Consider the following 24,337-nt stretch of genomic DNA (forward strand, 5'->3'; position numbering starts at 1 on the left):
CACATGGCTAGCCGTTAGCATGTTAGCAGTTTAGCTAACCAGTGTTTTGCTGTCCCCAGCGGAGCCCTAGCAAGCGGTCGCTGCCCTGCGTCTTGGAGCCTCACGCTTCGAGAGCTAACTGTAGCCTGGTGCGCTACACCCCCACCGAGGAGGGGCAGTACGCTGTGGACGTGACCTACGACGGGCACCCTGTCCCGGGCAGCCCCTTCCCCGTGGAGGCCGAGCTACCCCCGGACCCCAGCAAGGTATGACTGGAGAGAGACACACACACACACACACACATACATACATACATACATACATACATACATACATACATACATACATACATACATACATACATACATACATACATACATACATACATACATACATACATACACTAAAGTATATGACACTCAGACATGCAAGTAAACAAAAAACAACCTGCACAAATTTCAACAATCTTAACCCAGCACCAAGTAACATAAGCCATGGACCCCCACACATCTTCAGCCAACAACACCAACAACACACAACTCACTCACTCACTCACTCACTCACTCACTCACTCACTCACTCACTCACTCACTCACTCACCCTGCAATTTAAGCGCCTCACACTACTTACAGAGCTACACAGGGAATTTAACCCCTAACCCTGTCGGTGCCTTGTTCCCGCAGGTGAGGGCTTCAGGTCCCGGCCTGAAAGGCGGGGTGGTCGGCAGTCCGGCCCCCTTCTCCATCGACACCAAGGGGGCGGGCACCGGGGGTCTGGGGCTGACGGTGGAGGGTCCGATGGAGGCTAAGATCGAGTGCTCTGACAACGGGGACGGGACCTGCTCCGTGTCCTACCTCCCCACGGAGCCCGGCGACTACCTGGTCAACATCCTGTTTGAGGACGTCCACATCCCGGGTTCCCCCTTCAGGGCTGACGTGGTCATGCCCTTTGACCCCAGCCAGGTGTTGGCCTCGGGGTCAGGCCTCAAGAGAGCCAAGGTGAGCCCCCTCTAGGTTAAGAACAGGTCAAAGGTCATTGTTAAGCTATTGAAGGATGTCGAGGGAAATTATCTGACATCCTGACTTCCCGTCTTCCCAGGTGGGTGAGGTCAGTGAGGTGATGGTGGATTGTTCCAGAGCTGGTCCAGGTCAACTGTCCCTGGAGGCCAAACCAGAGTCTGGTTCTGGTGAGTCTGAACACATCACCACTGCACACATTCCTGTACACCTATTACCGCAAGGACCTGTGGTGTCATGATGGCACTTCCTGTGTCAGCCACTTTCTGTCTCTATACACGTATTACCGCCTTCACCGTTCCCTACCACGTCACTGCCTAGTCTGACGTTACTTCATGCGCTTCTCTGACATCACTTCCTGTGTGTTCCCAGGCGCGGGGGCAAAGACTGAAGTGGTGGACCGCGGCGGAGGGAAGTACACGGTGAGCTACGTCCCGCTGACCGCCGGCATGTACACCCTGCTGCTACGCTACGGGGGGCAGCCGGCCGCTGGCTTCCCCACCACCGTCAACGTCCTGCCGGCCGTAGACACCTCCAAGGTCAAGGTGTTTGGACCTGGGGTGGACGACAAAGGTAGAGACACACACACACAACTGTCTTTACACCGCAGTTCTCTGCTTCCTTCTCTTCTTTCTCCTCCTCTTCGTCCTCCAGCCACTCTGTGTGTGTGTGTGTGTGTGTGTGTGTTAATGGGATTTATCGTGTTTGTGTCGGTCCAGTCTACAGGGAAGCGACCACGGACTTCACGGTGGACGCGCGGCCCCTGAGCCGGCGGGGCGGGGACCACGTGCGGTCGGAGGTGACGGGGCCCGGGGGGGAGGTGACGGAGTGTGTGGTGAAGGACAACGCAGACGGGACCTACGCCGTGGAATACACGCCCTATGAGAAGGGTCAGTCGCCGCACCGTACCACGCTACCCCTTATGAGAGTACCACGCTTCTCCATACTCATATACTCACTGTTTACATGGTTGTGTGTGTGTGTGTGTGTGTGTCCGATTTAACGAAGGAGGGGGGGGGGGGGGCGTTTGTCAGATTTAATGTGTTTGTGTGTCAATGTGATTTAATATGGTTGTGTGTTGATGTGAGTTAACGTGGTTCCGTGTTGTGATTTAACATGGTTGGGTTGTGTGTTGGGATTTAACATGGTTGTGTGTGTGTTCCAGGGATCCACAGCCTCCAGGTGTGGTACCAGGACACTGAGGTGCCCAAGTCTCCCCTCAGCGTGACGGTGTGTGAGGGCTGCGACCCCAGCAGGGTGAAGGCCAGCGGCCCGGGCCTCAGTCAGGCCGTCAGCAACCGACCCAACCACTTCAACATACTCACCAGGTACTGCTACACACTCACCAGGTACTGCTACACACTCGCCAGGTACTGCTACACACTCGCCAGGTACTGCTACACACTCGCCAGGTACTGCTACACACTCACCAGGTACTGCTACACACTCACCAGGTACTGCTACACACTCACCAGGTACTGCTACACACTCGCCAGGTACTGCTACACACTCAACAAGGTGGTACTACACACTCAACAAGGTGGTACTACACACTCAACAAGGTGGTACTACACACTCAGCAAGGTGGTACTACACACTCACCAGGTAGTACTGCACACCCACCAGGTAGTAATACATACTTAACCAGGTGGTACTACTAGTCTGACGGGAGGACCTCTAACAGCTGGAGAGCCATGGACATGTTGCGCCTTATATTATAGATCCATTGGATATGGATAGATCCATCGAATGTAAAGGTTCAATGCAAAATCAATAATCAGTATACTAGAAAGCTGACCGTAATCATCTTTCAAGCGTTAACCTACATGCTGTGCATGTACATAAAACGTTCTCTTTATTCTTCATTTTCTCAATCCCCGTTGGTTGTGAACCACGACCTTAATCCAGACCATACGTGATATGAGCCGTCGTTGTTGTGGTACAGAGTCTGACGGCCTGTGTTTGTGTGGGACAGGGGGGGGGGGTCTGGGGTCTTCACAGCCTGTGGTTGTGTGGGACAGGGATGTCTGGCAATGTGTGTGGGGGTGTTTGGTGCCTGGGGGTCTGAGTCTGGTGTCTGACAGAGTGTGCTTGCGTGGGACAGGGGGGCCGGTGTTGGGGGTCTGGGCATCACTGTGGAAGGCCCGTCCGAGTCCAAGATGTCCTGCAAGGACAACAAGGACGGCAGCTGCAGCGTGGAGTACATCCCCTTCACCGCGGGACAGTACGATGTCAACATCACCTACGGAGGAGAACACATCCCAGGTACCCCTTGTAAAGCCAAACGACCCTGCTGCTGTGTATGAAAACACACAGGAGGAATGTGCTTTCTGTGTTCTCTTAGAACCGATTTCTTTTCTTTTTTGGACTGCTGGAGCTGCCCCAACATATGGTGTTGCAAGAGTGATTTGTGACTGAAAGCTGCTTCATCGTTATAAGACCACATCAATGAGATGAACAATGAAATGAAAACCACATTTGAGAATGTCGTGATTGCTGCTCATCAGCTTAATTGAGTTGGAATGTTTGTGTCCACTAATATGGTTACCGTGACGTCATAATCCGGTAAAACGCTTCCTTCTAACCGCACTAGATCGTAAACAACGTATCCCCAGGAGTTCAGGGTGATGTCAGAAAACCCCCTGAACAGGAACTTTCTAATTAAAGTACTAATGTGTAGGTGTGCCAGAACGGTGTGTTTACCGGCTTAACAAGCCGCGGCATGACCTCATGGTCTGTGTTTACGTTTCCGCTGGATAACGAGGGCGTCCATTCATGGTCGGCGCGGCGGTTAGCTCGCCATGTGGTTGTAATTAGCCGCCGCTAATAGACCCGGCTTTGTGTGCCGAGCGGTTCCAGGAAGCGCCCAGCGGGGTGCCGGCTGGTCCCGCCGGGGAATGAGGTCGCTCCGTGTTCAACCGCCCGTTTCATCACAGAAGTTGGAATTGGGCCCAATATATTTGACAATGTGGGGTTTCACCACTGCTGCTCCTTGCTGCTCCTTATGGATGCATTGTGGGTACATACTGTATGTACCCACAATGCACTGTGGGATAAGCATACACTTGATGTCCACATATTTCCAAGCTATATCCCTTAATGCATAATGGTTTTCATTGTCATTGGAATCATCCAATAGCGATGGTCGGCCAATATGTGAAAATGAGCTATTTGGGTCAACATCTGAAATGTTTGCTTGTTTATGCAACAAATCCGCTTCCGCTGAATAATTAGTGTAGGAATTCCCTGCCTAACTGACACTCCCCTAACGTTTAGGCCACACCCCCTCATCCTAACGGTGCTTGCACACTGCACCAACAAACGGCAACAATCGCGCCCATCGGACCAATGGGCCATTCCCACCGGTGGTTGTTGGATGTGGTCAGAGGACGTTTTGTTTTTATGAACAAGTCGAATCGGTCTTTGGTCGGTGTTGGTGTTTGTTGTGGCAGTGTGCAAGCCTCCTCAGACCACACCCTCCACACCACAGAACACACCCTCTCCCCCTAGCCCCTCCCCCCTGACCCGATGTCCATGGTGGTTGCAGGAAGTCCTTTTAAGGTGTCGGTGACGGATGAGGTGGATCCCAGCAAGGTGCGGGTGACTGGTCCGGGTGTGAGCTCAGGTGTGCGAGCGCGGGTCCCCCAGAGCTTCACCGTGGACTGCAGCAAGGCGGGCCAAGCTCCCCTGGCCGTCTCCCTCACCAACCCCAGAGGTAGCCCTCTCTCCTCACAGTACTGCTCCCAGAAGCACTAGTACAAAGATTAGCGTTGATGCTACCATTACATCTTCTACTGCAAGCACTACTACTACTGCTGCTAAAAGTAATACTGATATCATTATTACCACACATACCACACATAATTATCTCTACTAAAATGACTACTAATGTATTATAACTACTGCTATCACTACAATTATTACTGCTACTACTAGAGCTACGAGCTAGCTCTTCCTAAGCAGTAACCTGGATAGATGCTAGCTATAGCTAAGCATGCCGGATGCAAGCCATAGCTAAATGCTATCCAGGCTAGATGCTAGCTGTAGCTGGTAATAACCGGGCTACATGCTAGCTCTAGCTCAGTGCTAACCGGGCTGCATGCTAGCTTCAGCTAAGTACTAACCAGGCTTTTTGGGCCAGGTGTGGCTGAGCCTGTCCAGGTGAAGGACAACGGGGATGGAACCCACAGCGTCTCCTACAGCCCGTCTATAGAGGGAGTTCACTCCCTGGCTGTCAAGTACGCAGGGCAGGACGTCCCACGCAGGTGAACTACACTACTCTATCCTCTACCTTACGCTGTGCTCATGATCACTTGCTGCTACAGGTAAGGCTAAGCAAGGAAACTTTATTTATATCGCGCTTTTCATACATGGGGCTGACTCAAAGTACTTCACGTTAAAACATGGTCATAAAATGAAATAATAAAATAGATTAAAGTAAAAAAACGAAGGCAAGGTTAAAAAGTGCAATGTTTTAGCAGAAAACATTGCACTTTGCTTTAGCAGAAAGCTAAAGCGAACATACAATAAAAGGAAGTGATAAAATGGGTACGTCAAAGAAAATAACGGCAAAGTTAAAAAAAACACGGACGGGTTGGGGTTAGCCGGTGTGTAACAGTCGTGCCCCCGTGACTCCAGCCCCTTCAAGCTGCGGGTCCAGCCCACCCACGACGCCAGCCGAGTCCAGGCCAGCGGCCCCGGGCTCACCTCGGGGGTCCCGGCCAGCCTCCCGACACACTTCACCGTCGACGCCTCGGAGGCCGGGCTCGCAGAGCTGGGGGTCGCTGTCACGGTGAGAGAGAGAGAGAGAGAGAGAGAGACACACACACACACACACACACACACACACACACACACACACACACACACACACACACACACACACACACACACACACACACACACACACACACACACACACACACACACACACACAAATTAGCATGTATACATACAGTCCCTATCTCCCACACACACAGAAGAACACACAGAAATGTCCACACACTCAGTCAGTCAGTCAGCCTCACTCTCCGTCTCCCTCCCCAGGACCAGGATGGTAAGGCCATGCCGGCCAGTATCCACGACAACGGGGACGGGACATGGCTGGTGTCGTACCTGCCCGACCGGACGGGGCGCTACGGCGTGCGGATCACCTACGGCGGGCAGGACGTCCCCATGTCCCCCTACCGGGTCCGAGCCGCGCCCAGCGGCGACGCCAGCCAGTGCAAAGTCTCCGGTAGGCTCCCCATAATATGTCCTCGGTTACCAGACCATAATATGTCCTCGGTTACCAGACCATAATATGTCCTCGGTTACCAGACTATAATATTTCCTCGTTAACCAGACTTTAATATGTCTTCAGTTACCAGAACATAATGTCTTCAGTTACCAGACCATAATATGTCCCCGGTTACCTGACCATAGTATGTCCTCGGTTACCAGACCATAGTATGTCCCCGGTTACCAGACCATAGTATGTCCTCGGTTACCAGACCATAGTATGTCCCCGGTTACCAGACCATAGTATGTCCTCGGTTACCAGACCATAGTATGTCCTCAGTGACCAGCCCGTAGTATGTCCTTCATACTAGTACAAAACTAAACCTGCAGTATTTCTATTCGTCCACCTCCGACCTCCGTGACCAACCAGGTCGAGGGGTGGGGCCTACGGTTGCCGTGGGCGAGGAGCTGGCCCTGCTGGTGGACACCAGGCAGGCTGGGAAGGGAGGGCTGAGCTGTGTGGTGGTGGAGCCCGACGGCAGCGAGGTCCTGGCCCGCGTGGTGGAGAACCCAGACGGGACCTACGACATCTTCTACACCGCCGACGCCCCCGGCACCTACCGCATCTACGTCCGCTTCGGAGGACAGGATGTGGCGCGCAGCCCCTTCACCGTCACGGTGTGTGTGTGTGTGTGTGTGTGTGTGTGTGTGTGTGTGTGTGTGTGTGTGTGTGGACCCATTTCTGAGCATACATGTGTGGGAGGTTAAGTGCTAATTGATGCTCTTATCTTCAGGCGGTGGAAGAGGTTATTCCCATGATGCAACAAACGTCGAATCAAGCTCCTGGATTGGGCTCCCGTCCCTGGGTATAGTTCTCCATAATAATACACATGCGCATGCACACACTGATGTACCCTTCACCATAACACTATCATAACCACTCCATAACGTTCTCTCTCTCTCTCTCTCTCTATCCCACCAGGAGACCACAGATGGGTTCTCAGAAGGCAGCAGTGTGAACGGAGGGTTCCGGCCGTTCGACATGGTCATCCCCTTCTCTCTCTCCAAGGGAGACATCACTGGTGAGGCAGGCAGATGAGGGATAGGTAGAGAAGGCGGGAGAGAGCGGTAGAGATAGGGAGGGGAAGGTAGCGTTGCGCTTGGACATAGGCAGAAGATCGAGATCGGGACAGACTTTGTGTTCTGGGAGATACAGAGATGGTGTTTATGTTAAGGTGTTCTAGTGAGATGGTTTCTGTGGTCAGGTGATCTTGCTCAGGTGAACTTTAGATAAAGAGATGAACATTGAGACGTTGTGAGTGTTCAGGTATATATCGGTGGAGTTAGCGACGGGGCTGTTGTCTGTATTCGGTTGTTTTTGGACAGGTTAGTCCTAACAGCTCCGCCCCCTTGAACAGGTGAGGTGATGATGCCGTCGGGCAGGAGGGCGGAGCCTCTGATCACAGACAACCTGGACAGGACGGTGACCGTCCAGTTCTCCCCCAGCGAGGCCGGCCTGCACGAGATGCACATCAAATACAACGGAACACACATTCCTGGTACACATATTCTGTCCGTCTGTCCGTCTGTCTCTCTCTATCTGAATATATTATCTATCTATCTGAATATATTATCTATCTATCTGAATATATTATCTATCTATCTTTCTGAACATATTATCTATCTATCTATCTGAACATATTATCTATCTTATCTATCTGAACATATCTATCTATCTGTACATATTATCTATCTATCTGAACATATTATCTAAATAATCTGTTCAAGACATTTTTGTTTTTCCAAAATGTCGATAGTGACACCAAGGGGTCACTTGGTGCTTTTTAATCATTTTTGTCGTGGAAATTCTGGAATATATTCTTTCTTTGAGGTTGAATAATAACTACCAAATAACTTTCCCTTATTATTCCTGCCAATCAATGCTGGATTCTGTTCTACTCAGAAACTCCAGTTCAACCTGCCCTTACGACATTAGGCGGATTTAGAAGATTACCGCTCTATACTCTATGTAATGTGATATATATGTATGCAATCTAATTTATATGTATATTGTATAAAATCGAAATCTCTAAATGTATGCTGTATATAATGTAATGTACGGTGTATGTAAATACTGTTTATAATGTAATCTAGATGTGTATATGTATCTTCTATGCAGAGTCTCCTCTCCAGTTCTATGTGAACCAGGCCAGTACCCCCAGTGTCACGGCCTCGGGTCCCGGCCTCGTCTACGGCGTCGCCAACAAGATGGCCAACTTCACCATCTTCACTCAAGACGCAGCCGAAGGTACTGATCCTGACTAATACTGCTATAACGGTACTGATCCTGACTAATACTGCTATAACGGTACTGATCCTGACTAATACTGCTATAACGGTACTGATCCTGACTAATACTGCTATAACGGTACTGATCATGACTAATACTGCTATAACGGTACTGATCATGACTAATACTGCTATAACGGTACTGATCCTGACTAATACTGCTATAACGGTACTGATCCTGACTAATACTGCTATAACGGTACTGATCCTGACTAATACTGCTATAACGGTACTGATCATGACTAATACTGCTATAACGGTGCTGATCCTGACTAATACTGCTATAACGGTACTGATCATGACTAATACTGCTAGAATAGTACTGATTGTGCAAAAAACTTCCATAATAGCACCACTGATCATACCTTATGCTGCTAGGATAGCATGTAATAGTCATTAGCTGATGTGCGGGTAGGTTAGGGCATATGTATTTGAATATATTTCTGTTAATATATCTATGTATGTATCTTGTATCTAGGCGGTCTGGACCTGAGCATCGAGGGTCCCTCTCAAGCAGAGATCAGCTGTGTGGATAACCAGGACGGGACCTGCTCAGTGAGCTACCTGCCCATCCTCCCCGGGGACTACAACGTCCTGGTCCGATACAACCAGCTGCACATCGCCGGCAGCCCCTTCACCGCACGCATCACAGGTGGGCGGGGCCTGGGGCCTGTGGGTGGGAGGAGCCTAGGCATGCATCACACGATACGATATTTTTTACGACGGTGGATAAAACATACCGAGGAAAACGGTAACATAACAAGATATAACGTACTGAAGTGTGTGTGTGTGTGTGTGTGTGTGTGTGTGTCTGTAGAGGACCAGAAGAGGCGGTCCCAGGTGAAGCTGGGCTCCGCGGCAGACTTCTCTCTGGACATCACGGAGACGGACCTCAGCCTCCTGACGGCCAGCATCTCGGCTCCCTCGGGGCGGGCCGAGCCCTGCCTGCTCAAGCGCCTCGCCAACAACCACATAGGTCAGAGATGGGCAAGATCTGCTACATGCATAGATTTAGTTGTTTATTTTTTCGCTCTCTCTGACCCTCGGGTCCTTATATATTGTATATATGTTAAGTATTATATTGAGACAAATATGTATAGTATGTGTGTAAAGATATAGAGCTATAGATATAAATCTATAGATATTAAGTATATGCGTCGCGTGAACCTCCTAAGATGGTGCAATTGATTGGTTCGCTATATCGGGATATTGGGTAATATCCCGAGATTGAGATCTCAAACTCCAGATATTGTCTTCACCGCAAAATGTTCCGCTTTCAGTCGTCTCGTCACGCTAATAAAAAATAAAAAATCCCAGCAGAAAGTGTTATCTGCATTATTTTAGTGTTCATGTGGACTATAAACATTTATTCACCTCAGGCTCCGTGAATAGCGGGGCGTAGCTACAGGGGCGATTGGATACCCTTTAGATGCAGTATTAACGTGGCCCTCCTGCAGGCATCTCGTTCATCCCCCGGGAGGTGGGCGAGCACCGGGTCAGCATCCTGAAGGAGGGGCGCCACATCCCCAACAGCCCCCTCACCATCCTGGTGGTGCAGTCGGAGATAGGGGACGCCGGCCGCGTCAAGGCCCACGGAGAGGGCCTGGTGTCTGGGCGCACCTTCACCAACGCCGCCTTCCTGGTGGACACCCGGGAAGCAGGTAAACACACTGGACTGGGGATATGTACTGAAGTACTGAAGTACTGAAGTACTGAAGTACTGGTCTTAAAGACTGTAGTACTGGGGATATGGTCTGTAATACTGCAGTACTGGTCTTAAAGACTGTAGTACTGGGGATATGGTCTGAAGTAGTGAAGTACTGAAGTACTGGTCTTATAGACTGCAGTACTGGGGATATGGTCTGTAATACTGCAGTACTGGTCTTAAAGACTGCAGTACTGGTGATATAGACTGTAGTACTGGGGATATGTACTGCAGTACTGGTCTTATAGACTGTAGTACTGGGGACATGTACTGCAGTACTGGTCTTAAAGATTGTAGTACTGGTGATATGGACTGCAGTACTGGTCTTATAGACTGTAGTACTGGTGATATGGACTCTAGCACTGCAGTACTGGTCTTATAGACTGCAGTACTGGTGATATGGACTCTAGTACTGCAGTACTGGTCTTATAGACTGTAGTACTGGTGATATGGACTCTAGTACTGCAGTACTGGTCTTATAGACTGTAGTACTGGTGATATGGACTCTAGTACTGCAGTACTGGTCTTATAGACTGTAGTACTGGTGATATGGACTCTAGTACTGCAGTACTGGTCTTATAGACTGTAGTACTGGTGATATGGACTCTAGTACTGCAGTACTGGTCTTATAGACTGTAGTACTGGTGATATGGTGTCTTAATGGTTATGTTATACACTGTGCTACTACACAGTAGTGCAACAGTCAAAAGTTTATGTTTTTCTTTTATCAAATACCTTGAGATTCTTACTCAAGGCAAGGGTCAACTACGTAAAAAAATAAGTAGCTCAATGTAACTAATAACAGTCTAATGACGTGGAAAACAAACTAGCTACAATTGAAGTGTTAATAAATTAGAAACGGAGCAGCGATTAGCTCCTGGTCGTGTTAGTGGGGGAGCTGTACGGGGAGCTGGGCAGTGGCACAGCGGTGATACTCTGTGTTGCTAGGTTACGGGGGCCTTGCCCTGGCCGTGGAGGGCCCCAGTAAGGTGGACATCCAGACCGAGGACCTGGAGGACGGGACCTGCGGGGTCTGCTACTGCCCCACCGAGCCTGGGTCCTACCTGGTCTCCATCCGCTTCGCCGAAGAGCACATCCCTGGTACCGCCCTCCCACCGCCGGACTGAATACTACCACCGCCGGACTGAATACTACCACCGCCGGACTGAATACTACCACCGCCGGACTGAATACTACCACCGCCGGACTGAATACTACCACCGCCGGACTGAATACTACCACCGCCGGACTGAATACTACCACACACCCTGACTGAATACTACCACCGTCTGACTGAATACTACCACACACCCTGACTGAATACTACCACACACCCTGACTGAATACTACCACACACCCTGACTGAATACTACCAAAAGAGTGTATGGCAGAAGTATAACTTAAATTAGTTTTGTTTGTTAAAACTGAGCAGTGAGCTTATTGGGCTGGATTCCATCCGGCTAGCAAGGGTGTATCACAACTTTAGGTTTGGTTTGGTTTAGCATGGGAAAACTGCGTGAATCAAATGAAATCCTTAAAGTTATTGAAAGGTTTGATAACATGTATGTATGTCAACAGGAAGTCCGTTCTCGGTGCCTGTGACGGGGGAGGGGCGGATCAAGGAGAGCGTGAGTCGGCGGCAGCGCGCCGCGTCTGTCGCCAGCGTCGGCAGTGTGTGCGACCTCAACCTCAAAATACCAGGTTGGTACGGCAACCGCCTCCCCTGCCTTTTCCCTCCAATCAGAATCGGTCTCTGAGAGCCCCTGAACTTCTGAGGCTTACCAACCAATCAGCATGCATATCTCTGGACAGCCACCTCTAAATATCCTTCCTTCTCTCTGAAGAGTAACTTCCTGTCCTGTGCTTTGCGTTTCCTGTCTCTGTCCTGCCTGTCTAACCTTGCCTCCTCTGCCTTCATTCTTGTCATTCCCCCCCATAACTCCTCCATTCCTCTTTCCTCCTCCTTTCCTCGAGACTTCCTTCTCCTCTGTTCCCCGGGGTCCAGAGAGTTGGTTCCTGTTGGTTCTCTCCCGGGAGCGTCTCTTTCTCCGCCCCCAGCGGTCCCCCTCCCCCAGGGGCTCCCCCGGCAGACGCAGCCTGTCCCCGGGCTCCGTGCGGCTGGTGACCGGCCTGTCGGGGCTGGTGCTCCGCAGGGAGTCTGGGTGCGGTAGGGGGGTGTGGAGGACTCATCTTTGGCACACGCTGGGTAGCAGGTCTGCCAGGGAGGAGGGTGGGTCAGAGGTCACCGTGCGTGGTCCCTCGTAACGCTAGCATGTAGCTACACCTAGCATAGCTGTGTGTGTGTGTGTGTGTGTGTGTGTGTGTGTGTGTGTGTGTGTGTGTGTGTGTGTGTGTGTGTGTGTGTGTGTGTGTGTGTGTGTGTGTGTGTGTGTGTGTGTGTGTGTGTGTGTTTAAACTCTGATTAGTAGCCTGTTGGCAGGCATCATAGTTTAATGCCATCGGAAATGGCCCAGAGAGGGTTTGTTTGAATGCAGAACACACACACTATATTATCAATAATAAATCCATCAACTACAATGGATATCATTAGCCATAAGTACGACACTCACTCGGTCTGTCTGTCTGTCTCTCTATAGATATTGATGTACAGGAAGTGAAGGCTGAGGTCACGTCCCCATCTGGCACCACTCAGCTGGCCGAGCTGGTCGCCGTGGGAAACGGCACATACTGCGTGCGCTTCGTTCCCACGGAGATGGGCGTGCACAGCGTGAGCGTAAAGTACAGGGGCGCGCACGTGCCTGGGAGCCCCTTCCAGTTCACAGTGGGGCCCCTTGGGGAAGGGGGCCCCGGGAAGGTGAAGGCTGGGGGCCCAGGACTGGAGAGGGCCCAGGTTGGAGAGCCAGGTACACACACGCACACGGCAACATACACGCACGGCCACAGAGAGAGACGCACACATGTAGCCTAAGCAATGGCAACAGACAATGTACTGAAGTGTGTGTGTGTGTGTGTGTGTGTGTAGCTGAGTTTAGTATCTGGACGCGGGAGGCCGGGGCCGGGGGCCTCTCCGTGGCGGTCGAGGGCCCGAGCAGAGCCGAGATCTCCTTCCAGGATCGAAAGGACGGGTCGTGTGGAGTCAGCTACCTCGCCCAAGAGCCTGGTACTGACATGTGCTGACGCTAACTGTGTTGTGACGCTCCCTGTATGACCGTATGAGTGTATTCTGCGTGCCGACGCTCTCCCGACAGCGATACTTTGTTTCTCTTTCTCCTGCCCAGTGTACTTGTGGGTTAAATGCCCTAACTCTAAATGTCAATGTTTCCAGGCGACTACGAGGTGTCGGTGAAGTTCAACGACCAGCACATCCCCGACAGCCCCTACCTGGTCCCTGTGGTCGCCACGGTCCACGACGCCCGCCGCCTCGCTGTTACTGGCCTTCAGGTGGGACACGACGAGACACCCCCCCCCCCACCCCCCCAGTCCGCCTCCTCCTCTGGTCTGTCTGTTGAGGGCCAGCCTTCACAGGGGCATGTTGAGGCTGGGTTCCTGTGGGAGGCTGGTCTGGGTTCCTGTGTGAGGCTGGTCTGGGTTCCTGTGTGAGGCTGGTCTGGGTTCCTGTGTGAGGCTGGTCTGGGTTCCTGTGTGAGGCTGGGCTGGGTTCCTGTGTGAGGCTGGTCTGGGTTCCTGTGTGAGGCTGGTCTGGGTTCCTGTGGGAGGCTGGTCTGGGTTCCTGTGGGAGGCTGGTCTGGGTTCCTGTGGGAGGCTGGTCTGGGTTCCTGTGTGAGGCTGGGCTGGGTTCCTGTGTGAGGCTGGTCTGGGTTCCTGTGTGAGGATGGGTTCCTGTGTGAGGCTGGTCTGGGTTCCTGTGTGAGGCTGGTCTGGGTTCCTGTGTGTGGCTGGGTTCCTGTGTGAGGCTGGTCTTGGTTCCTGTGTGAGGCTGGGCTGGGTTCCTGTGTGAGGCTGGTCTGGGTTCCTGTGTGAGGCTGGTCTGGGTTCCTGTGTGAGGATGGGTTCCTGTGTGAGGCTGGTCTGGGTTCCTGTGTGAGGCTGGTCTGGGTTCCTGTGTGTGGCTGGGTTCCTGTGTGAGGCTGGTCTTGGTTCCTGTGTGAGGCTGGGTTCCTGTGGGAGGCTGGTCTGGGTTCCTGTGTGAGGCTGGGCTGGGTTCTGAACTGACGGTGTCTCTGTCGTGTTTCATTTAAAGGCCTTTAACAAAAATCCATCAGCAGCAGCTCAGTGGTTGCCTAGCTACAGCAGAGAGAGGCACACCCTTGCGACTGTAGTTGGTTGCTATAGGGACAGTCACAAGCCGTTACCTGTAGTTTGGCTTCTGACCCTAACGAGCTACTAACAATAACACTAGATCTAGCTGTACAGACCCTCTAAAGTATCCAGTAATACTACTGGTACATTTGACCTAGTTTTGTAGGTACCTACATAAACACATTTGGGAACCTAACAAAAAGGACCTAGTAAACCTAAGTATTGGTTGTATCAGTATCATGGTATTACTGTATACGCCAGGGTGAAGAAGTAGCATGGTTAGTATCTAGAATGTTCTGCTCTCCTAATATCTAATGTGACTGACCGCCTCTGTCTGCAGTAGCTCGACCAATTGGAGCTCAGGTAAATAGAAGAATGTCACTAATGATTATAGATAGAACTGCGTGGGTGTGTGTGTGTTTGTGCGTGTGCATGCGTGCGTTGCTAACCTCTGTGGGCCCGACCTGTGTAGGAGTCTGGTTTGAAGGTGAACCAACCAGCGTCCTTCGCAGTCAGGCTGAACGGGGCTCAGGGCAAGATGGAGGCCACTGTTCACTCTCCCTCCGGCGCCCTGGACGAGTGTGCGGTCACTGAGCTGGAGAAAGGTGAGAGAGAGAGAGAGAGAGAGAGAGAGAGAGAGAGAGAGAGAGAGAGAGAGAGAGCATGTGAGAGAGAAGCTGCATTCACATATGAACTCTGGACAATGTCCAGAGATTCAGGTCCGGACGTTATCCTGAGTTGGCCTTTCACACATGTACCACACAAAAGGAGTTTGTCCGTGTCAGACACGTTCCCACAAACTGGAAGTCCTGCTTTGTTTTGGCGAGGGGGGATGGGACTGGGAAGAGGGATACAGGCAGGAGGATGGCGGATGTGACCAGTGACTCTTCCCTCATGATGAGTGTTTCAGATTACATAGACAATAAATGTATTTGGATGTATCCGCAATATCTAATTTTGAAAGAAAGGTCGTCAACGGTTGCTGGGAATTTTTCATCTTCTACTTCTTCTTCAATTCATTCAGCACCAACTCCCATACCAGGCATTGGTACGGGAGGCTTAGAGTATTTAGAACTGAATCTAGTCCAGCCCTAACCTTTAAAGAAACCGGTATGAATCCAGCGTCACCGTGTCCTCTCCAGATAAGTACGCCGTGCGCTTCATCCCGCGGGAGAACGGCGTCCACAACGTCCACGTCACCTTCAACGGAGCCCACATCCCAGGAAGCCCTTTCCAAGTACGAGTCGGAGAGCCAGGACAGACCGGGGACCCCGGTCTGGTGTCGGCCTACGGCACCGGGCTGGAGAAAGGAACCACAGGTCCGTCTGTTCGAAAGTCCGTGTGTCCTTCCTGTCCGTCCGTCTGTCTGTCCAACCGACATGTATGTATGTCGAACCGACATGTCTGTGGGTCTGTCAGTCAAACCGACATGTCTGTCTGAATGTCTGTCTGCCCTGCCGGTCTGTCTCATTTACCTGTCTCACATATTAGTGGAGGCTCATACATCAGTCGTCGGGTCAGTGATTCGTGCACCGCTCCTGGTTATCTCAGCCTCGTAGTGAATTCGGAGTCCCGTCTGTGTTTCCAGGCAACCAGTCAGAGTTCGTCATCAACAACCGGGCGGCGGGGCCGGGCGCCCTGGCGGTGAACATCGAGGGGCCGTCCAAGGTGAAGATGGACTGCCAGGAGGTCCCGGAGGGCTACCGGGTCCTCTATACCCCCATGGCCCCTGGGAACTACCTGATCAGCATCAAGTACGGGGGCCCCAACCACATCCGGGAGAGTCCCTTCAGGGCCCGCGTCACAGGTACCAACCGGGCTGTACTGGTCTCTACCGGGACACACTGATCCCTCCCCGCTGGGCTCTACTAACCTGCATGTCTCTACCCGTCTCTACTAACCGGTCTCCATTCGGCTCTGTAATCGGCCTCTCTCTTGGGGCTTCTGTTGGCATCTACCCGTCTCTACTGCCCTCTATTAACCTGCTTGTCTCTATTGGTCTGTACTAGGGCTTTGACTCCGAACTTCGTTATTCTAATATAATTAGAATATCAAAAAATAAATCAAAATTCCAACGAATATTAGGCAGCCCTTTATATTCGAACCTGTTATGGGCAGGCCAAGAGGGAGAGACGTCGGAGAACCCGACGCAGTCTATTCATAATATTGTAATGACCACGGAAGAGGCAGTGAATGTAGTATTGATTAGACAGCGATTTTTTAGAAACCTAATAAACCGTTGGAAAACGCAAGACCGGTAACCATAGCAACGCCGGTAAACAAACCTTGCGAAGCCCAATCCGGTCTTATTGAAGGCATTTAATGGGCAAAATATTATTAATAAATATTCGAACATATTTGAATATTAATAAACAAACTAACTTTGAATATGATTTTTGGGAAAAAATCAAAGCCCTAGTCTGTACTACTGATCACTACTTGTCTCTAGCTGTCCCTCCATTGGTCTCTGTAATCTGCCTGTCTCTACTGCCTTCACTGTAATCTATAGGTGTCTACTCGCCTGTCTCTACTAACATCTATCTCTATGGGTCTCTTTTAACCTGCCTGTCTATATTAGTCTCCACTAATATATCTCTATTGGTCTCTGCTACCCTGCCCATCTGTATTGATTGTTACTGGTATTTACTCATGTCGCTGCTGCTCTAGTCTCTACTGGTCTCCACCAACCTGTCCAGACTGGTCTCTTCTAACCTGCCTCTGCCGGCCTGTCTCTTCTTAGGTTCTCGTCTGGTCCAAGTCTCCAACGCCAGCGAGACCAGCACCCTCACCGTTGACCCAGTGCTACAGTCCTCCAGCAGCCCCTGGCAGAGCAGCGCCCCACCCCAGCCCTTCTCTGATGCCAGCAAGGTGCTAAGTCGAGGCCCAGGCCTCAGCAAGGCCTTCATGGGACAGAAGAGCAGCTTCTCATTAGACTGCAGCAAGGCTGGTAAGTAGCCCCGCCCTCTGAAGGGAATCCAGCCAATCAAAGCCCTGCAAACTAAAGCGATCAGCAGCTGGGAATCTTCCCCCCTGTGAAAGAGCATAGAATAGTAATGACATAATAAAATGCTAATGGCATGATAAAGTAGGAGACGATAATGCTAATCCTTTATTGATCACTTTGAGGTACTTCAGTACCTTTTTTTAATATTTTTGATTATCTTCCTGTACCGTCTTATTTTATTGTGTGTCCAGAATGTATTGTTGATTTTTTTTGGAGGAATATGCTCCACCCTGAGGCTGACTAAAGCTGTGTCCCTCCCCAGGTAAGAACATGCTGATGGTGGGTGTCCGGGGGCCTCTGATCCCTTGCGAGGAGGTGCTGGTGAAACATGCAGGCAGCGGTCAATACAACATCAGCTACTTGCTCAAGGAGCGAGGCAGCTATGTGCTGGCCGTGAAATGGGGGGACGACCACATCCCCGGCTCCCCCTTCCAAGTCACGGTCCCCTGATGCACTGCCGCCTCCTCCGCCACTGTGCCGTCTGTCATTCTGCATGCTTCAAGCGCACTGGAAAGTTCTTTCAAAATAAATAAGCATATTATACAAACAAAAGTTTGCCTTTTTGTGACAACCTAAAAAATATGTGTGCAAAAATCGAGCAGCATGAATTTTCATGATGCCTTTACTTTTGCTTGGAATTAAATGATTGCACTTTTATACTTGATGATGCCTTGCTGTTCTTTGACATCATTCCATGATGATCATTCCTTTAGTGTAGCTGATATGTTGACTAGCTAGCGGTGTAGCTGATAAGCAGGTGTACTCGCTAGCGGTGTTGCTTCTGAATAAGTTAAATATCTAGTGGTGTCACTATTAAACAAGTACGTGGCACAGGGCGAATTGAAAAACGCTGTTCAGTTCTCCTGTCGTTTTATGTTTTCGTTACTACTGATATTGTTATTCTGTTAATCATCTCCGTTAGAAACATTGATTTATTTTTTTTTAATTTTTTTTTGTATCTTAATTGATGGAAATGTTGCCATAATTAACCACTCTCTTTGTAATGCTACATGAGAGCATTGCATAACTTCAAAAAGATGTAACACATCCTAGCGTCGACATCAGCTGGCTATTTGTCAAATGGCCAATTTCTGGTCATTTGACATCACCCACCCAGATGATGTCATCATGGGACCATATTGTGTTCACCTGGTGATATCTGTACCGTCTACTGGAGAACTTTGGAGGAGGAAGTGATTTTGGGATTATGACAGCATAATTTAAATGTGATTAATATGAATGTCATTTGATAACCTGAACTGGAATAAAATTTGATCATGAGCTTTGGACTTTGTGTCTTTCTTGTAATGTTCCTTGAACATTGTGAATAAGCATGGTCTCCAGTAAAGAGGCAGGTATTTTGTGTTTCTGTGTGCAAGAGAGAGGGACAATGGCCCCGTTGTAGGTCAGGTTTCCTGGCTTCCCTCCACAGTGGTGTCATCTGATCCAGTTGGCTTCCACAAGACGCAGACCTCGTCCGTACCGGTTTCGGCTGGACCTATAACAGGTAGCATATATCTACTATCTTGAATAGAGGGCTGTATTGTGATGATTTGTTTGTTTTTCTAAAAAGTCTTCGCATAATAGCTATGATATAATTCTAAACATCTAGTTTGATCTGCTAAAATAGTCAACCGGTCTGATAAGTTAGTCGACGCTACACGTAACCAACCATTATCTGGAAGTTGTTCTAATAAGCAAGTTTGACCTGGTAGAATAGGCAAAGTGTCTGGTAAATCAATCTACTCCAGGCAACCACCATCTAGAGGTCTTGTTCTAAACAGTTATTTTGATCTTGAGCTCCAGAACTATGTTATAGACTAGGTTGCCCTGATATCAATAATAATCAACAATTCTAAATTATACCCTTTATACTGTCTATACAGCACATTTCCTACATGGATATCAGCCAAAGTTTATTATATTGAATGGAATGCAATAAGTTAAAACGGTAACAGCATTTAAACGAGAGGAGAAGATTCAATCAACAGAAGGCCTTTACAAATACAAGCATGGGATGAGGAAGATGGTTGGTGATGAAGATTATTCAGGTCTCAGGAGATGAGGACTGATGATGATGGTGATGAAGATTATTCAGGTCTCAGGAGATGAGGACTGATGATGATGGTGATGAAGATTATTCAGGTCTCAGGAGATGAGGACTGATGAATATGATGATGATGAAGGTGGTTCTGGTCTCAGGAGATGGGGACTCTGATGATGAGGATAATGATGAAGGTTGTTCTGCTCTCAGGCGATGAGGACTCTGATGATGATGATAATGATGAAGGTTGTTCTGCTCTCAGGCGATGAGGACTCTGATGATGATGATGATGAGGATAATGATGAAGGTTGTTCTGCTCTCAGGTGATGAGGACTCTGATGATGATGATGATGATAATGATGAAGGTTGTTCTGCTCTCAGGCGATGAGGACTCTGATGATGATGATAATGATGAAGGTTGTTCTGCTCTCAGGTGATGAGGACTCTGATGATGATGATGATGATGATGATAATGATGAAGGTTGTTCTGCTCTCAGGCGATGAGGACTCTGATGATGATGATAATGATGAAGGTTGTTCTGCTCTCAGGCGATGAGGACTCTGATGATGATGATGATGAGGATAATGATGAAGGTTGTTCTGCTCTCAGGCGATGAGGACTCTGATGACCACCCAGATGCAGAACTGCTACCGGGAGCAGATCACCAAGGAGACGATGACCCGGCTGGCCTGGAGGTCTCGTTATGCTAAGGAATACCCTCTCTCTTCCAAGACCCCAGCCCCAGCCCCACCCGGGCCCCCACCGGCACCTCCACTAGGACCCACCCCAGGACCAACCCCACAGCCAGACCAGACCCCCAAGCTGCCCCCCAAAACCAGGTGAACACACGCTGACCCCTGACCCCAGTACACCAAGGGAGAAACCCCCTCACCCTAACCCTGGACCCCGGGGGACTGAACACATGAATAGAACAACAACACAACAGGAATCACAGGTCTAGACAAGCAGACCCCTGTTATTTCAATAGTTGAGCACCTTTGGTGTGGGCTTGCCGTACGTGGTGTCAGTTTGTGGTTATTGTTGCGCGGCACAACCATGGTGACGTGTCTGTCGGGGTTCCTGGTTGATAATCATGAGACTTCACCACTAGAGTGAACCTATCACAGTCCAGTACACCGACCCACCAGTTTGTAAATAAGGACAGTCTGGAAATGCTTCATTGAACATATTTTAGAAAATAAATGAACATTTCATCCTGATTATTATGGGTCTTTAGTGGGCGTCATAGTAACACAGTGCATGGTGCCGACACCGTAGGACTCCCCGGCTGCCGCCCGTTCCCACGGTGACCGAGAGGACCTCTGCCCCCCCTCTGATGAGACCCCCTTCCCCCCAGACCAGAGAGGTCCTGTACCAGGGCTCCTCCCACTATGTAAACACACACACACACACACACACACACACACACACACACACACACACACACACACACACACACACACACACGCACACACATACACACAAACGTTTAAATGTTTGAAATGGTGATTGGCAGGGGACGGGGCGTGGCCTGTATCTGAGGAGGCGGGGCCAGATGAGACCAGAAGAGAAATTTGAGTTTCCTCTCATCTCGTCCTGGGAGTACGGATGGAGATTGGGTGAGAGACAGACACATGGATACAGATATCTTTTTTCATCACATTTTTCACCACCCCCCACAAAAGAAATACCTTGCCTCACCTGAATCCTGGAAAATCAGTCAGATTCACGACGGCAGTCTCTAAACTGGTCAAACACCATAGAATAGCATTAATTCACAAACATTAAAGGTGTAAATGTGTAATGTGTAAGATTTTCAAAAATAAATTTCTCGCTACTATTTCTATCATTTGTTATATTTCTGTGACTTTCAAGAGGTAAGAATACCCCCTCTGGGCAACTTCTCTTTAACCTCTCATGTTGGACTGAGGGCAGACTGGATGCTGCAACTAGTGACCTCTTGAGGTACAAAGTGGTATTACAACACGTTATTGGCCGGTGCTAGCTGGGCTAGCTGCTAACATAAGTAAATATATCTCAAACACAGTACATAGACATAGCTTGTTCAAAACTCTTATTTCTTCTCATTCTGTTAATAATTGTTCATTTTTTGTATGTGTGAAACTCACAATCCTTCACGTTACCCCTTTAAAAGTAATTTGGCTGCCATGCGCAAATAAAGATTATAGAGATATAGGCCTATCTGTAAGGTTTGTGTGTGTGTGTGTGTAGTTGACTACAGTTACAGTGTGTGTTTATGCATTGACGAATATATATGTGTGTGTGTGTGTGTGTGTGTGTGTGTGTGTGTGTGTGTGTGTGTGTGTGTGTAGGTTACTACAATGCGTGTCTATGTATTGTTACATTACATGTACATATTTTTGTATAGGTGACTACAGTGTGTTTTTATCTATTGATAAAGAAATGTGTGTGTTTAGGTGACTTCAGTGTGTGTGGGTCTCCTGCCAACGGTCGTTCAGCCGTGGTGAAGAACACGTTCTACTGCAGGAACGGAGTCTTCAACAGACCTGCGACTACTGACCTGCTGGGATGACACACGCACTCTTTCTCTCACACACTCTCTGGGCCATTTCCGATGGCATTAAACTATGATGCCTGCCAACAGGCTACTCAGAGTTTAAGCACACACACACACACACACACACACACACACACACACACACACACACACACACACACACACACACACACACCCGACTACTGACCTGCTGGGATAACTCACGCACTCATGCACACACACACACACACTGACCTGACGGGATAACACACGTGCACACGCACACTCACACACACACACACACAAACACAGACACACACACACAGGCTTAAACCTAACACACATGACACACATGTTTCTGTATTTTTGTGTCCTCAAAAAACTTCTCAATCAACTGGCTTGTGCTTCCGCCTGAATACCACTAGTAACTGTTAATAAAACGATATTCCGATAGCTACTCTGGACTGTAAGTCGGTGCAATAAAAAAATAATGTTACTAGCGACGCAAATATTGATTGCATTTGATTGTTCTCACTCCCACCTATGCATATTTGTTGGACAAAAAGGGTGATGATGGCGGTGGTGGTGGTGTTGATAGTTTTTGCGCTGGTGTTGGCGGTCATTCTGGTGGTGGTAGGGGTAATGGTTGTGATGGTGGTAGTTGTGGTGGCGGTGATGTTATAGTGGTCATGTGCTTGTGGCAGTGGTGCTGATGGTGGGGGTGATGGCTGTTAAAGTGGTGATAGTAGAGTAATTGGTAACAGTGTGGAACAATAGCCTTGGAAACATGTTTAAAACAGTGATAGACTTTATTGACATTTTCCAACCATTATGACAGTAAGCATCTGCTGTAGTCTGTCTCGTTATCTGATGGAATTGTGGCTTGATTCAGGCTAGCCGGTGTGTGGGTAGGCTGGGCTGGGCTGGGCTGGGCTGGGCTGGGCTGGGCTGGGCTGGGCTGGGCTGGGCTGGGCTGGGCTGGGCTAGGCTAGGCTGGGCTGGGCTGGGCTGGGCTGGGCTAGGCTAGGCTAGGCTGGGCTGGGCTGGGCTGGGCTGGGCTGGGCTGGGCTGGGCTAGGCTGGGCTGGGCTGGGCTGGGCTAGGCTAGGCTGGGCTGGGCTGGGCTGGGCTGGGCTAGGCTGGGCTGGGCTGGGCTGGGCTGGGCTGGGCTGGGCTAGGCTGGGCTGGGCTAGGTGCTGGGGAACAGCAGCATCCCAGTGAAGGTGTTATCGGCCAGCTGGGGGCTGGTGATGATCTTGTTGTGCTGGGTGGGCTGCAGGTAGACCTTGTCCCCCACCGCTAGTTCAAAGACCAGCGAGCCCGACGTCACTAGGTGGGACGACGACGAATCACACAGGCTCAGTTTAGCCTCTGTCCCCTTCATCAGCTTCAGACACACCTAGCAATAGATATAGGGTTATCACCAATATAACCAAAGTTATCACCAATAGAAACAGGGTTATCACCAATAGAAACAGGATATCACCAATATAAACAGGATTGTCTCCTAGCCAATAGAAACAGGGCTATCCACAATAGGAACAGGGTTATCTCCTTGCCAATATAAACAGTTTTTTACCTAGCAGATAGATACAGTTTTATCGCCTAGCCGATAGTAACAGGATATCACTTCTGTCTCTCTCTCGCTGCCTGTGTCTGGATGTATGTGCATGTGGGGTGGGTGTGTGACTTCCAGTTCCCATCTCCCAGTCTCATCGTCCGTGCCCCTTACTCTGCCTACACACCTCTTGGCAACACACACCTGTTGGCAACACACACCTGTTGGCATCATCAGCATGCAGTACATGAATTCGGTTTTTTAGGTAAATATTTTAGTAAAATCCAAGTATTCCCTATTCCCCCTATTCCCTTACCTGTGCTTACCCTGTTCTCCCTGTGTTCAGCCTACCTGCCTGTCTACCTGTCTGCCTGTCCTGAAATCCCATTGCCCCTTTATGCCTACAGTACAACTTGGTAGGATTTCCAACACCTTGTCTGCATCGCTGGGTCGTGCATTTGGTTCCACTCAATTGTAAGTCAGAGAGGCGTACAGGCAGACAGACATACAGACATACAGCTTGGCAGACAGACGGACAGAATATTTGGAGACACAGACAGAACGAAAGAAAGACAGCTATACACACAGACAGCTGGGCTGACCTACAGACAGACAAACAGCTACACAGGCAGACAGCTTTTATAGCAGGTTACCAGTTCTTTGGCCGAGATGTGGTAGGTGAAGTAGTAGACGCCTTGGATCTTGCATGAAAACACTCCATGG

The 24,337-nt window shown here is 49.7% G+C and overlaps 2 protein-coding genes across 2 annotated transcripts in view; both read left to right on the forward strand.

Annotated features, from left to right (window-relative positions):
• The window catches only part of flnbl (filamin B, like), a 37,125-nt gene extending 18,350 nt beyond the window's left edge, over nt 1–18,775 (forward strand). The window contains exons 22-50 of the mRNA XM_060069578.1: nt 60–245; nt 663–977; nt 1,078–1,165; nt 1,368–1,568; nt 1,715–1,885; nt 2,161–2,323; nt 3,100–3,260; nt 4,543–4,710; nt 5,137–5,260; nt 5,634–5,787; nt 6,042–6,231; nt 6,646–6,893; nt 7,010–7,081; nt 7,198–7,297; nt 7,634–7,774; nt 8,395–8,523; nt 9,043–9,216; nt 9,382–9,540; nt 10,022–10,225; nt 11,218–11,370; nt 11,848–11,970; nt 12,867–13,133; nt 13,253–13,390; nt 13,556–13,671; nt 14,963–15,095; nt 15,633–15,809; nt 16,079–16,297; nt 17,231–17,437; nt 17,757–18,775. Of these exons, the coding sequence (XP_059925561.1) occupies nt 60–245; nt 663–977; nt 1,078–1,165; nt 1,368–1,568; nt 1,715–1,885; nt 2,161–2,323; nt 3,100–3,260; nt 4,543–4,710; nt 5,137–5,260; nt 5,634–5,787; nt 6,042–6,231; nt 6,646–6,893; nt 7,010–7,081; nt 7,198–7,297; nt 7,634–7,774; nt 8,395–8,523; nt 9,043–9,216; nt 9,382–9,540; nt 10,022–10,225; nt 11,218–11,370; nt 11,848–11,970; nt 12,867–13,133; nt 13,253–13,390; nt 13,556–13,671; nt 14,963–15,095; nt 15,633–15,809; nt 16,079–16,297; nt 17,231–17,437; nt 17,757–17,944 (4,869 nt within the window). The 3' untranslated portion in view covers nt 17,945–18,775. The remainder of the gene's footprint in view (nt 1–59; nt 246–662; nt 978–1,077; nt 1,166–1,367; nt 1,569–1,714; nt 1,886–2,160; nt 2,324–3,099; nt 3,261–4,542; nt 4,711–5,136; nt 5,261–5,633; nt 5,788–6,041; nt 6,232–6,645; nt 6,894–7,009; nt 7,082–7,197; nt 7,298–7,633; nt 7,775–8,394; nt 8,524–9,042; nt 9,217–9,381; nt 9,541–10,021; nt 10,226–11,217; nt 11,371–11,847; nt 11,971–12,866; nt 13,134–13,252; nt 13,391–13,555; nt 13,672–14,962; nt 15,096–15,632; nt 15,810–16,078; nt 16,298–17,230; nt 17,438–17,756) is intronic.
• A 95-nt stretch (nt 18,776–18,870) lies between these two features.
• LOC132470746 (protein ATP6V1FNB) lies at nt 18,871–22,114 on the forward strand. The gene is made up of 5 exons (XM_060069586.1): nt 18,871–19,001; nt 20,149–20,378; nt 20,818–20,932; nt 21,056–21,158; nt 21,978–22,114. Exons 2-5 carry the CDS (start codon nt 20,152–20,154, stop codon nt 22,091–22,093), a joined length of 561 nt encoding a protein of 186 aa, XP_059925569.1. The 5' UTR covers nt 18,871–19,001; nt 20,149–20,151; the 3' UTR covers nt 22,094–22,114.
• The last annotated feature ends 2,223 nt before the right edge of the window (nt 22,115–24,337 follow it).

This window comes from Gadus macrocephalus, chromosome 13, assembly GCF_031168955.1.
Source record: "Gadus macrocephalus chromosome 13, ASM3116895v1".
NCBI lineage: Eukaryota > Metazoa > Chordata > Actinopteri > Gadiformes > Gadidae > Gadus > Gadus macrocephalus.

Bases quoted from the DNA above. Each gene is read 5' to 3' on its own strand.
- LOC132470746 (XM_060069586.1), top strand. From the start codon at position 20,152: ATGAGGACTCTGATGACCACCCAGATGCAGAACTGCTACCGGGAGCAG. The intron at 20,379-20,817 runs GTGAACACACGC...CCGACACCGTAG, and splicing joins AAGCTGCCCCCCAAAACCAG to GACTCCCCGGCTGCCGCCCG. The intron at 20,933-21,055 runs GTAAACACACAC...GGTGATTGGCAG, and splicing joins ACCAGGGCTCCTCCCACTAT to GGGACGGGGCGTGGCCTGTA.